General features: G+C 43.6%; 1 protein-coding gene across 5 annotated transcripts in view; it reads left to right on the top strand.

Annotated features, from left to right (window-relative positions):
* The window catches only part of LOC139352009 (interleukin-1 receptor accessory protein-like 1), a 228,129-nt gene that overhangs the window by 191,153 nt on the left and 21,631 nt on the right, over nt 1–15,345 (top strand). For all 5 annotated transcript variants that reach the window (XM_070994009.1, XM_070994008.1, XM_070994005.1 and 2 more), the window contains one exon: nt 8,310–8,442. In XM_070994009.1, coding sequence (XP_070850110.1) covers nt 8,310–8,442 — 133 coding nt within the window. The remainder of the gene's footprint in view (nt 1–8,309; nt 8,443–15,345) is intronic.

Below are 15,345 nucleotides of genomic sequence, written 5' to 3'. Positions count from 1 at the left end.
CATGTTAGCCAACAGGCAGCAGACATGGAGAAACATGAGCAGAGCATTTGCCCTTCATCTCGCCACGTTTGGCTTCGTTCAGCAGCTAGTTGCTCATTTTGTCTGCTGCTGGACATGTGGCACGCTGTGGGTTTAGCAGAGCTTTTTGCTAAAAGAGGCGCCTGCCTTGTGCTGCTGAATATGAGGTCAATGAGCGGATAAAACCAAAATAATGACCTGAGGATGAGGTTAAAAAAAACAGCAGGGGAGCGCAGAGTCGTGTGATATTTATGTTTGTCACAACCAGCGACACATTTCACATTACACATTCATTTGATTCTTTGTAAACATGAGAAAAATATAAGTGCCGCTTTTATCAATAATTTAAAGGACCATTTGCTGCTGCGTACCTACTTTAAAATCTATGTGAAGCCATTTGCAAATCTGACTTGAAAGGCTTGAAGGAGAAGCGGTTTTTCGGTCTTTCGCGCACATCTGGAACAGGGAAAATAAAAATTCGAGGAAAATGTGCCGCGGCTTCGACATCTCATCTCCACACGTGTTTTTCTGAGAACATTTCAGTACATGCGTTCCTACCACTGGAGTGCCACAGTCACACCATGTAAACCCACTTCTCCACTTTTCCCTTCGTCCCCCTGGAGGAATGTGATGCAATGATTTCCAAACCCGCTCACACCGCCTCCCCCCTTTTTTCTCTCCTCCCGCTTGATTCGTGGCGATAAGTTACAGTAGCTTTTCCTCCTGCTTTTTCAAAAAGCTGCTCCTCTCATTCCCTTCACGTCGCTGCCTCACTCAGGTTTCCTGACTTCCCTGTTCATTCGGCTCACACGCGCTGCAGATATCCAACGCGGTGCCCTGCTGAAACGCTGGGAAAAGCACCTACAGACCCAACCACTCTGCTGTGTCCTGTTTTCATTACACGGACTCCCCAGGAGAGAGTATGGATATAGCAGCACTCTCTTGCTCTCCACTCACTACTCTCTCTCTCTCTCCCTCTCTGTCTTATTCTCTCTCTCACTCACTGAGCTCGGTAAGCTGTCTTGATCTTGCCTGGTGAGTTTGCTCCACTAGACCATTTAGGGACTAGATTCTTCTCACTGATGGCTTAGCAGGTGGGGGCCACGCTACTGCAATAAGGTACATCCAGTCAATGCTTTTGTGAACCCCTGAACATGTGAGCATACAGTGTAAGGGATGATGGTCAGAGTGAATTGTGTTTCTTCCAACTTTGCGACAGCCCTTTGGTTCCTGTTTCAACATGATAGTGCCCCTTGGTGAAAGCCATGCTTTCCAAACTTTGGCGTGGAGGAACTTTGCAGGCCTCTCCACAGCTGGGATGATTTTAGAACGCCAACTATGAGCCACCATGCCCGAGCACACTCATGCTTTTATGGTTGAATGGGAGCAAATCACGGCAACCGGGTTCCAAAATCTTGTGGAAAGCTTTTCCAGATGAGTGGAGACTGTTATGGCAGCAGATTAACACCCATAGTTTTGGCACAAGACATATAATGTAACGTGTATGTAGCACATCCAAAACCCAGTATGGCATCATGCATCAGGTCAGTTCCACAGGGATTGTGTCATCTGACCTCAGCATAAAGACAACTCCAAATGCAGCATCTGAAATGTAAGATGAGATTTTTAGGTGCATGCACATGAAGTGACTCCCTTCGCTGGGAGTGCATTGGCCTGTTTTAGCATGCGTCGGTGTGAGTAACACAATTCTACACTGCTGTAATTTGTCACGAGCGAGCCAGACTGGGGCTAGAAATAGCAATTGATAGTTTCGGCAGCTCCTGAGAGTCAGCCACGCTCCTGCCATGAGTCATAACATTTCGTCAGCAACAAGCAAATTCCAGTGTACGTAAGCAAAGCTGGATGGAGACCTCTTGAGCAGACAACCTACCTTTCACAGGAGCAGAGGTAGTTTGCAGTCCTGTAGCATGCTGGAGGTAGAGAATACTTCAGGGAAGAACTCATTGAAAGTGTTGCTAAAGCGGGCCCAAGCTGAGCATCTAACCACGGGGAGCTTTAGCAAGGAAATAGGACTGTTGGGGGTGCGGGCACGCTTCAAAGGTGACCCAGCAAGGCCTCGAGGAGCCTGTCTTTGTCTGGTTGTGTCTATGTCTCTTTTGCTAGCCTCCCAACCAAAATCCCCCCAACTCTCTGGCCCTCCATCAGCTAAACTACATGGCGCCGCTTTGGGATTCTCTGAATGGCTTTGTCATTCTGCAATCAGCCCTCCAGGAGCCCCTCTTCCGTCTGCATAGTCCTGCACCAAAGCCCAGGAAGCGTTCAGGTCCTGCTGGGATCCAGTCCCTGTCTTCATGCTGTGAGGGAAGCTTGTTTTTTAATTCTCAGCTAACAGCAGCATCTGCATTCAAGACTGAGAGTCTGTGTCTCAGTACATGCATTTGGATCAGGAAATGGGTGGATGAGAGACTAATAGGAAATACTAGAAACAACTGATGCAGAACAACAACCAGTAAAGACACAATAGGTGCAGCACTTAAAGCTTTCACACTGCGCTGTAACCGTGTTTCCTCCATTCAGCGTGGCATTTGTCTAATGTTTTCTGAAGTACCCTTTAAGTGTTTCATTAATGTCCAATTAGCTTTTCATTAGGAGAATTCAACTGTGACTTCTCCACGCAAGATTATAAGAAACACAAGGTTTAACATTGGTAATGATTCCCCGTCGGGTTGGGCGGCAATAATAGGGACTGCTTCTGTGCTGAGGAACATTGTGTTATGAGAACATCAATGCAAAGAGTGGGTGTTGATCTTTGCAAATGTCATGCTCTGTTCCACAGGGCTCAAATTGGACTTGTTATTCACCGAACCCCCAGCCTGCCTGTTTCCTACTGCCTTGTAATATTCAGCAGTACCACCTTATATCAGTTGTAGAAACAACCTCGGAGTAACGCGGAGCAGAGACAGTTGCATTTTCACAACACATCTTTGAGCGTTTCTTAGTACGATTGCCACATGTTAATTAACATGCTTACACAATTCAAAAATACATTTTAAACATTGTGTCTCTTCATGTCTGCTTGACCTGCATTTATCAATCACGGGAGTAGTTTGCCTGCTCAGCTATAATGAGGCGCAAAGCCAATTATGAATGAAAGGAGACTGACCATATTCAAGGGGGGCGTAGTTAAATGAACACTGAACACAGCACAGTCAATGGCTGCCTGACAATGCTTGATTGGAGAGGCTGGAGTAAACAAAACAAAGTGAATTCTGAATAGGGAGACAATTAAACCTCCACGTCTGGCGATGCCGATGCAACCCAGCCTCTGCAATTACATTGCTTCATCGCTTGTGTAACCCTTCGGTGCCTGGAACTTGCGCTGGAGCCGATGATGAAGATAAAGTGCGCTCTCGCTCAGAGCTTGTAAAAATGTTTTCTGGAATCGCTTCACGCTGCCCAGATGCCCCGCTGAATCTGGGAAACCCCCTTTCGCCATCGACAATCATATTATCTACTGATTCAATTCCTGGCCTTCTTCTCAGTCCAGATCAGTCGCTCGCTATCCTGCTGATCACAAGCTACAGGGCAATCTTCAAGTCCTTTTATGTGGAGCCCAGACTGTTGCATTAAAGGAAGGACTAATTAGAGAGTAGAGGGAATATCATTTCGGCTGGATGAAGGCGGAAAAGAGGAGATTTCCACCAATGCCAGAAGTGACAGAAATGTCATTCTGGCATTTTGCAAAGAGATTTGGTTTGTACTTTAAAAGCACATGTTGTTTATCTTGTCCAAAGCAAAAAGGCTAAGGCCTTTTACGATTGAAGAAATACCTTTGACACTCTACCTTGATACAATCAGGAGTACAGACAGATTCAATGAAAGAACAAATTAAAGTGTCCCAGTAAGGTTTTGGACCACCATGAGCCTCCAGGACAGCTTCACTGCTGCTTGGCTTAGATTGCCCTGGTTTCTGGAACTCTAACGGAGGGCTGAACCTCACCTTGTGTGTGGAGATGGCGGTCCAACACATAACTCCAAAGTCTCTCTCTGGTATACAGTTGGGTTGAGATCTGGTGACTGTGAAGGGTGTTTTAATGCATTGGCTATAAGTCAAGCATACGTAACACTACCATGGACCAGCATTTTTTCAGCTGACTAAATCTCACCAAATCCTTCTTCTTCCATCTTCCTCAGCAGATTTGCCCAATTGTCAAGGAGCTGTGCATTCAAATTTATATTTTTCTGAGCACTTAAAGGACCTCTCATCCGTTTGATATGGTTGTAAGCTCCAGAACAGAAATAGAGGTGGGAGTGAGATTGTTTTTGTCAGCTGCAAGAATGAAGTTTAATTTTTCATGTGTTTGTCTTACTCAATCTTCCTTGCAGCCGTCCGCCTCCATTAATACCAATATAGTATAAAAGCCATCTTGCAGAGAAGTCAAACTTGCTTGCAGATTACCAGTAATTGAGATAGGGTGCCGTTCTTGTGCAGCATGATTTGTCATTAATTGGGAACTCCATTGCTTTGCATTACACCAAAAACATTAAACAGAAGCTATTTGTGTCCTCATTCCTGTTACGATTGCAAATGCCCTTTCCCAAAAAACTCTGAAAAGCTTAGTCTCTTCCCTCTGAAGTATTATTCCTGCTAGCTGTACTGTAGGGTTTAATTTATTCAAGGCTGTTAAAAGCAAAAAAACAAAAAAGAAAGAAAGAAAGAAAGGCTTCCCTCCTCAAGAGCTGGATTGTTTGGTTCTGAATTGGGAAACGCCGGTAGATTAACTCGACATGGATGGTGCACGAACTGCATACGGATGTACTGATCTGTAATCTATGTAATCTTCAGTGCACAAGTGTGATAGGATGCTCCATTCACTTTGTGTGGGAAGTGTTTCAGTTCTCCATGAGGAATGGTTTGTTCCCTCCCATGTGTGTGATTCCTCCTTGCTTTTCTCATTCACATCCACTCTGACATGAACATACGCCCTCGTTCTCTCACGCGAGCCTACACCTCAGCCACATGCACGCAGATGCAGAAATGCGTGCATGCCTGCTCTCTCTGTCCTTCTCTGTCTCCCTTTCCCTGGTTTTCCACTCCTCTGTGGTGTTTCGTGATTTCATAGCTTCCAGCCTGTCTGCTTAGCCGCGGAAATCTTTGCTGACGTCTCCGTCCTGCAGCCCCAGCTACCGAGAGATGTTTTAGAGGCGAAGGGAGATAAGAGAGAGGAGACAATCGCATTAAGACTCACTTTACCCCCCTGACCAAGACCAGAGGTTGGGATTTGAATCTTCCACTTAAATCCCTGCACGGCTGTTGGTGCATTTCCCAGACTGAGCACACATCCTCTGTACGCTTATGCTTAGCTGCTCACAGTAAAGCCAGCACAAATTAGCACACCGTCGTTAAGGGAACAACACGCAGCCATATGCACGAAGAGGCCCTCAGAATAAGTCTTGGAGAGTGACACCGCGGCTGTTTTCAGCACAGCAGTGGAGCTGTCAACACTACAACACAACATGCTGTTCGGATCCATGGGTGAAGCCTCCTGACATCAAAGGTGGCACACAAGAAGATCCGTGTTTCCTTTTACTGTTGTCTGCACCTGTCAAAATGGTGTGTTTTGTTGTTTTTTTTTTGTTGTTGTTTTATGTGCTCCTCCTGCACACTGGCCCTCCTGCTTTGTAGCACCACAGAGACCCCTGGTGGAAGTGGGAAGTATAGCAATATGTGTATGTGTGTGGTCCAGGACAGATCCCAGCATCCTCAAAACACTTTGTCTCTTACTCCCTCACACACACACACACACACACACACACACACACACACACACACACACACACACACACACCTTGTCTCTCAGCTGTGGGCAACATTTTGCTTCAGCCTTGAGAAAAAATGCAAAACCGTCCTCCAACTCGGGGCCTTTTTTCAATCTCCAGACCAGATTTTCCCTGTTAACGTTTTAGCTATCATCTGAGCATGCTAGACTGCACTAGAGGGCAAAATTAGAGCAGGCCTTGGTAAAATAAAATCCCTATTATCTTTGAACTAGCAAGTCCCCAATTATACGGCACAGTTATCTCCCATCTCACAGACTTCTGAGTCCTCGCCACAGGGCCAATGAGCAAGGAGCGCTAATGAAGAGATGCTGAATCACCTTTTTGCCTTCCTGGACGCACAACTGGTGGAGCTCCCTTGATCATCGGCCGTTTTTTTTTTTTTTTTTTTTTTTATAGATCAGAGTCATTCCCAGGCTTTGATGATATGGTTCTTTTATTCCCCCCGGTGAGCCCGTCGCAGCAGAGGCCACACACTCGTGGATGTGCCGTCGGCTCTAGCATGCGTGTGATAAGAATAAGAGGTCTCTAATCCACGGCAGAGAGAGAAAGCAGGTTTTGAAGAGATTTATCTGTCTGCAGTCACATAGGATGTGTGTTCAAAGTGAGCCGAGCAGAGAGGAGAACCTCCGCTGATGTTCAGGCAGGGAGTTGGTCTGTTCATATGTGTTGTCTGTGCACTTTTCCCCTCTGTTCTCATAGTTCTCATCATCCCAGGAAGCCTATCTATACATCACACTGCATTCTAGTACAGAAAAATGACCTCAAATGACTTTTCTCTTCCTCTCTTGCACGAAGAGGACTGCCGCAGCATGTGTAGTACTTGGGTGACAGAAATTTCATTCAGACTTTAAAGCTGCACTGATCAGTAATTTTGTTGAAGCAATGGATCAAATGACCAACTGATGATGGATCAGATTGATTAAATGATCACTCGACTGTGCAGTTCCCCTCAGTAATGGAGCTTTTTAGCCTCTTTCAGCTCATTGTTTTGGTTTTACAGCCTGTAATGTTAACATTTGGCATGAATACATTTAGCTGCTAAAGAGCCAGATATTTCCCTAAGAGGTTAATGAAGACCAAACAACTGCCAAACACTGAATAGAACAAATGAATGCTAATATTGCTCTGTTCATGGCAACTGTGTTCTCACACACTCAACAACTTCATGAGGTTTTGTGAGCTTGTTCCGCTCCCCCCCAAGAGGAAAAAAAAAAGAATGCCGCTTTACAAATCCTGCTTCTTTACATGCATGCTCAAAATGTGAATATTTTTTTCAAATATTTAACTGTTTTATCTCCATCTATTTTTATTCAGAGGTCACATGTACACTGAAAGCTATGTGCATACTGTAGCATTTGACATCTGTTTTCACCAGAAATACTTTTTCCAATCATAATTGAGTTGACAATGTGCAATTTGAACTACTGCATAGTGTGTGTAGGAAAGGGAGGAATCAGTTTGAACCGAGTGTTCTACATCAGCTATAGGAATTCATTAATTGTACAAATCACTGTCCTTAAAAGCTGTGCCGTGCTTTCATGTTAAAATTTTTCCAAAGTACTTCCTGCAGAAGATAGTGATTGAAATTTAAAAGTAGGGTCTGACAGAGAATGAGGCTGCCGAAGAGTACAAGAGCTTTTATGAAGGTACGGCAGTGCCGAGAAGTTACCGTGAAAGAGGGTTCAAGAGAGTGTTTTAAAGTTTAAGAGGCCGTCTGGGAATTAAAAAAGGGTCTCGGATGTTTCAAGATGGTACCTCTGGAGAGTGAGGGACCGTTTTAGGAAGTGGTGCGATCAAGGAGGTAGTTATGGAGGTTTGGAAGGGCAAAACATTGTAGTTGGAAAAGAATAGATGTAATAACAAGAAGCACATGTAAGGCTTGGTGTTCAGGGCTGCTACTCACTGATTCAGCATCAGCTGTCCACCACCTGAGGGCACAGTGGAAAACTACAGATGTTGTGATCTTTTATTTTTTGATCTGCTGCAGCTGGCCTTGTGCGGGCCAGGTAAGTTTCAAGCAACACCTGTCGTCCAGCCAACGCTGCTTGCTGGAATAATGCGGGGAAAAAAGCGTTTACTGTGAAGCTTTTGCCTCTTCATTTTCAGAAAGAGCATTTTTAAGATGGCGGATTTTGATGGCGGTGCACAACCCACAAGATGATATCCCATCTACAGTAAATAAATGCAATGCAGTGTGCAGTTTTTCCCATGAGTTGATGTGCATTGATGCTGGGAAACATGAGGACAGTGTATATCAATGCATTAACACGCATCTTCAAAGGTATGCGGACTAACAATGAAAACAATGGCTGCATTGTACGAGGCCGATGCCGACTTCCGGGGGAACTAAAGAACGGCTTTGGTGATGGTTGTATATCAACAATTGTTCATCATATCTGCATAAAAAACCTGGCAATTTATAAATATGAGAATCAGAAAATAGCCACAACACCAGGTGTTGCCTCATATCTTGTCTCTTGCCTCAACAGGAAGTCCTGTCAACCTGACGTGCAGAGCTTTCTTTGGATACAGCGGAGAAGTGAGTCCGCTTATCTACTGGATGAAGGGGGAGAAGTTCATTGAGGATCTGGATGAGGAGCGGGTTCAGGAGAGTGACATCAAGTAAGACTTTCAGACATCACACCTGAGCTGATCATGGGTCTGTTAAAGGCGTTTGTGATTTAAGAGATGAACATATGGCATGCTCGAAATCCACTGAATGGACACGTTCTCGAAACCTGTTAAGTTTACAGAAGAGCACACATTACAACAAATTTATGAGGTACTTCAAAAGCAGCAAATGACAGCAAACTAATACAGACGTATTTAAACCCAGTTACCACAACTGTGTGACCACACATCAGTTAACAGACGGAACAATAAAAGGAACTTTTCACTTCCAAGCTGTCGTTTAAATGATATTCATAAATATTTTATGTGGCTGTTTAATAATGTAGATAGCTATGCATTCTTTATCATGCACAATATATATGCACAGGTCAAGCATTGCTCCATCAGTGATCAACGATTACTTTGCACTGAAATATGAGCGGAGGCAGTAACGGCAGATGGAAACTCCAATTGAATGTCCGTGTTTTCAAACCATTTCCATTTGGGTGACCTCCATCTTTTGGCTCACCCTCATCACTGGAAACAGTCTGTGTGCTCCTAAATCGGGTGAAAACCTGTCGGCCAGACACACAGTGCCTGGAGCTGGTGGACCATCCAGCAGTGCCGTCTAATTGGTTGGTAGGAAGCTGCTTTTTTTAAAGAAGAGCTCTTGTTGCTTTTGGTTATGATGCGTTCAGGTGTAATTGCAAAAACAACACAAGTTTATATTGTGAAAACTTTGCTTTCTTCCACTTTCCGCTGCTATACAAAACATGCGATCTCCGGTTTATTGAACTCACCAACAGGAAGACACACACAGGAACACACATATTAATCCTTTTCCTCACATACAGTTGGTCTTTTTTGATGACAACTTCATGTATAATTTCATGTCAGCCAGTAGCTGCATGGATTTTTCATTTGTGGTTGAAACAGCAATGTTTGGTGTGAAGAAAAGTCAAGAAATGTTGATCAGGAGAAGTCAGACTGTGCAGGAAACAGCTCCAGGTTATTCCAACTTTGCATTCAGCATTTGGCTGAATGACAAGTCGATGTTTTCTGAAAGTGGGGGCTCTTTGTTTTGGCTCACACTGCATTCAGGTCATATTGGAAAAAGTGGAAGAAGAGAAGGACGAAGTGAGGTTTTTTTTTTACTTTTTGAAAACGTTGACATAGGTAACTCATCCAGAATAATTTTATTCATTAAATTAAAATTAACCATGAACAAACTGGGGCGCCCCAGTAGCTCACCTGCCTGAGCATTTGAACCACGGTCCAGGGCTGTGTTCTTGCTGCAGTGGCCCGGATTTGAGTCCAGCCTGGGGCCCTATGCTGTGTGTCATTCCCTCTCTCTCTCTCCCTTCAAGGTTATCACAATTCTCCCTTATGGGAAATATATATCTATATAAAATTGCGTGAATATCCGTACAAAATTTGATCTGTCATAAGAGATGAGGCATTTTTCTCTATACCGAAGTGGTGAACCAGCAGTGCCATCCATAGAGCCATTCCAGTCATATCTGATATATTATCATTATTATATAGAATATAATAATGCTAATAATATAATCACAATATGAAGAGCGTTTCACTACTAAACGCAATCTTTATTATTTGATATCTGCACTTGATTGATTAACTGGCCCAGATGATTGGCGGGTCATACCACGTGTGATTTGTTACCAAACACACAGGGTCCTTGATCTTCACTTATTATAATTATTGGCCATCTGGAAAAGGTCACAGTTTCTCTGTTTGGTGCTCTGACAAGAGCAGAACAATGGAGCGACAGTGTGCCTGGCCCACATTTTGTTTCTAGATGATGGGCTGATATTCAGGCAGTGAAGGTCAATCTAAGCCGGAGTAGAGTGCCCATCCTCAAATGAGCCCCTCCTCAGAGGGATAGTCAATCGTGATCATCAATAGAAGACTCCTCAGTGTTTTCACATGTGTGTGAAACAATGGATACTCATACTAGGGGTAGATAGTAACTGCTTAACCGTCTCTGATCAAAAACATACAAGCACTGTCTGTTGTTTATTACGTTTCACCCTGATCCACGCAGATAGGTTGCTTATGATCTGATTTTCGGGTGAAATGGGAACAAAGCAAAGACTTCCTGAAGGAAAGAGGATTAGAAAATTGAATCAACATATGAAAATACATATCCTGACAGACATCCACGAGGGAAAGGTGTCGCTTCAAAATGAACATAAAGTAACGGTGCTGCCGTGTATTAGTATTAGTGCAGCAGTGCGGTCACCGCCTCTCAGATGTCGTAATGTTGAGTTTTAGCACTAAGAGAGAATTTCTTGATCCTCAAGAATGTGTTTTTTGCACTGTTGTTGTCACCGGGGGATTTCTGAAAATAATGTGAAGGAAGGGTATCAAATTTATCAACTAAGGAAACAAAATCATAAGAAAGTGTCCCGGGGTTAGAGGAATCTAGCAGTGCAAGTAGCTTTTGCATTATTTGTCCAGGTTTTGAGATGTGTGTGAGTTCTGTTTGCACCTCAGCAGCTGTGGTGCAAACAGCATTGAAAAATGTATCAGCAATATCTTTTTCCAGAACAAATACACTGTGGATATCCACAGACCTCACTAACAACCACTCTCACAGAGACCTTGTCTTTGATTTTGGCAGAAAGTCCAGTTGTTCCAGCTGTTCCCAGCGATGTTTGTGTAGTATCCAGTGTAACAAGACATTGTTTCTGCACAGAGATGCCGCTTTTGAAACTTTAAATGCCATTTTTCAGCATTTTAAGCTGTTCAAATTTAATTCCATCATTAACTTCCATTGTCTTCCAGTGAAGGCAGAAGTCTCTAGGACAGATATTCCAAACTTGGGCAAGTAAAACTGAGTTACTTGCATGATTCGATACCTAAGGGCTCAGTTAGAATATATGATGTTTTGTATACTGAGTAAACCAACCCTATAAGAGAAGAGAAATTATTAGTACCTATAAATTAATTTGATGGTTTTTGGTGCAGCAAACACTCATTGTGCGGCTTCTTAGTGAGAAATAAAACAAATAAATTTAAAGTGCAAATACAGTGAATTTCCTGTGACACCTTCACATTAAAAGCTACCCAGTGTTTTGCCAAATCATTCTAAGTGTTAAGAAATAGTCAATCTCTATAAACAGACTTAGAATTGAGAACATTTAGGTCCAAGATTTTAGTATTGGAAGCATTCTGGTTTCCATTTGTATTCCGAGTAGTATTGTCCAGTCATGTTTGAGCAGGCTCTGATTGCCACACACAGCTTAAATTGGGATTTCAGAACCCATTGGATATTGTCTGATGATGATTTGGCCTTTTATTAGCTTTTTTTCATTCCTCTGCATTCACATGCAGATATTTGCTCATAGAGATTAGCCGAAGTGTGAAGTTGTCGTCGAGTTTGAACGTTAGCTTGCTAATCAGACTGTTAACAATGACCAGCACCTAGAGGACGTCCATTAGTCAGATACCTGATGCCCCAAAACATTGGCAGAGAGGAATTAAACTAATTGTTTGTTCAAACAGATATTTGTGTGTGGACTGAAATGCACACACATTCACACACCCTTTCATGTTCAGTCCCACTGTACTTCCTTTGACAAACCCCGAGGAAGTCTAGGAACCAGGAAATCCCTATTGTCGACAAATGCTGTCTAATGAAAAGGTTAACTGTAAGCAGCGTGACACGGCTTGGTGGAGAGTTAGCAGCCCAGTCAGTGACCTGGCATTTCGAGATGTCTCTATTAGCCTTCTAGCGCGCTCTATCCAGCTCTCAGCACCGCTCTCTGTTGTGAAGGACACCAGGCCAATTAGAGCCTACAGGATTTAGGGGGGTGGAGGAATTGAGGGGGCGACAGGTGGCGGCATTGGACTGGTGGTGTAATAAAGATGAGAAGAGAGAATGCCGAGGAGGGTTACATGCCGTTAGAAATGCGTCTTTCACATGAGAGTCCAATGAAGTAACAAGCCAAGAGATCAAAACTGTGACCCTGAGCTACTTTGAAAGAGAGTGTGTGTTTATGTGTGTGCCGGGGCAGAAGCGAGGCGGCTGGTGTGCCCACAGTACGCGCACATTCAAGTGCATATTTTTTGGTTGTGCGCCACCGCGTGATACTGTCTCCCCGTGTGTTTTTATTTATTTTATTTTTTGCTCCCATTTGAATGTGCACCACTTCAAACCCACTCCCTGACATCATTCCATGAGCTTTTAGCTTTGAAATGGAAATTAATCACACAGGAGTATTCCCTGAAGGGCCGCCTGTAATACATGAAATGGAGCTTTTGGCACAATGTTTCACCACTGAGATTCCGGGCTGATATAAAATTTTGTGGCTGCAGAACAAGACTTCATGGATCTCAGAGGTGAAGTCGCAGCGTGGAAAACAGACATAAAGGCCATGCTGCTGAAGTTTAGAACCAGTAGAAGTTTCAGTCCCTGGTGCATGGGCGTGCAGCACCCTTTTGAGCAGCAGTTCAAGTGTAAAATTTCATTTTCTAAGTCTAATTAATTCTCTTACACGTATATTCATGGAAGATCAGAGTACTTAGAGAGTCCAACAATGCTTTCCCTATCTATTAGCCCTGCAAACCCGGTACTTCTCAGCATTTTACAGTCTTACATTGATGCCACAATGACAAATAATCTACAATACACAGTAAAACTGCTGTGGTTTTCCTATTTGTGATTTGGCATTGAAAGGAGACGCTCTTTGCAGGAGTGGAACAAACAGTTTTATTTTCCACTTTCATGCCTATGCAGTATATAAGAAGGTGGAGCCGGCAGCTGCTGATTTTAGCTTAGCATAAAGGCTGAGAACAGGGAGACAAAGCTGGACAAACTTTGTCCAAAGGTAGCATGTAATCTGTCGTTCTTAGCACTTGGCCGATTTTTTGCCCTTTAGTATTTATGCTAAGCTACGCTAAGTCCGCCTTCATATTTTAGATACAGACACGAGAGTGAGAACAAACTCTCTAGCTCCACCGTATCGCCTGTTTTCACACAATTTACCCACTGTTTACCCACACTGACCTTTACCTTGAGCAACACACGGCATTCTCAGCATGCCCATTTTCCATTTATCCACTTTCTTTCAGGTCGGGGTCACGGAGCAACAGGGATACGCGCAGCAGTCTGAACATCCCTTTCTAAACCTTCTTTGTCCAGTGCCTCAAGCGCTTGTTCATGCATTTCCAGGCTGAAGTGTGTATATATTCCCTTCAGTGTTTTCTGGGCTGCGCCCTATTCACAACAACCAATAAGTCCCCCGGGTGCATGGAAGGTCAGAAGGTCAGAAGATAAATGTATCAGAAAATCAGGAGTCCTCGAGGACCTGAGAGTTCTTTACCGTTTTGGCAGTCTGCTGCACAAGTCAGACACATGGCCCGAATCTTTGAAAAGCTGTATTGAAAACTGGAACACTCCAACGACTCACTAATGCAGCCGCTAATTCCAAGCTGACGCCTTCTGGGTCATCTGTCATCGAATACATTGCATGTTTGCAAGAGCGTCTGCTCTGATCTAACTCAAATCTATCTTTTGGGTGTCGTCAGGAGAGGTGTAGACAGCAGGCAAATACATTTTAACAAGCAACAGCCAGGGAGGCATGTAGAACTAAAGCAAAGCATGACAACACGGTGCAGTTCAGAAGTTCAGGTGTCACGTTGAGGCTCCTTGGAGAGACTATGACTACATCGTTTAGAGATAGTGATCTAATCCTATATCCTGCTGTATCACATTCAAGAGAGGTGTTTTGGGCCAATCAAAGGTTTCAGGATCACATGAGATGTTTGTTCCTGTTTAAAGTGAACAATGATGCTGTAATATTAGAACTACCTACAGAGCAGGGTGCCTTCATCCCTGCTATAGTTCTAAAGAATCCTGGTCTGATTTTCTTGACTTTACCCAAATTAGAAAACAGCTCCGCCATCAGGTGATTCCCAGTGGAATTGATCTTGGATCTTGCGTTATTTTACCACATGAAGTCACAACACCAACCTCAAATGCCAGGATGCTTTTTGAGATTACCCTGAGGTGTGTGCCTGTGTGTTTCCTTGAGCATCTCAATGAGTCATTGTGTTGCCTCCTCGCTGTGTACAGCATCAAGGATCCCGGTGCACTTTCATCTCCATCCAGCTACGCAGCACCAGTTTACCGCTGCCCTCGACCTTTATGCGCACCACCTGTCAGATGCTTGCGTGGGCGTGTTCACGCTTTGTGGTTCCTCTTTTGCAGGAACACACGCTTTCTCCAGCTCATATTTATCTCTCTTACATACACAAATCCTCACTTGTATGCACAAACACAGGCATTCCACCACTCAGAACTTCCACTAACAAGTATGATGGATCACTCTTTTTGTAAACAAAGATTGATTTTTTTTTTTTTTTTTTTTTCAATTGCCAACACCCACAGTCTATGTTCAGTCACACATGGACGCCACCTCTTTAAAAAGCCATCAGCACGGATCTATATCCCAACCTTGCAGAGCCTTGTGTCTCTGCATGACGGGCAGCACAATGGAGAAGGATGAGTGTTAGAAAAGATCACAGGAATTAGGAAAAAAGGCTGAATTAATTTCCCTCTCACATACATATTCGTACAAGTCTACAAGTCTTCAACCCAGGAAGTAACCTCTGTGCTTCCCTGCAGAAGACCACCTTAAAAAGTATTTAGTTTTTATGAGGCAGCTAGTCCATATAATGACAAAATGATTACCTCTAATGGGTCTTCATTGTGCACGGTCAATGAAAGAAATTTGACAGCGAATGTGATATTTTCTATGTGGGACACCAATTATTAGCCACACTTTGTAAAGGTAACGTAGGATATTGCCGTAGCAGCCACAGTTGTATTGTCATTTGCCTTTTTCTGCCCAGCACTTCACAATCTGCTTTGTTTAGTCTGTTCATTGA

Source organism: Chaetodon trifascialis, chromosome 24 (genome assembly GCF_039877785.1).
Source record: "Chaetodon trifascialis isolate fChaTrf1 chromosome 24, fChaTrf1.hap1, whole genome shotgun sequence".
NCBI classification, from domain to species: domain Eukaryota; kingdom Metazoa; phylum Chordata; class Actinopteri; order Chaetodontiformes; family Chaetodontidae; genus Chaetodon; species Chaetodon trifascialis.
This window is presented reverse-complemented; position numbering and strand designations above follow the sequence as displayed.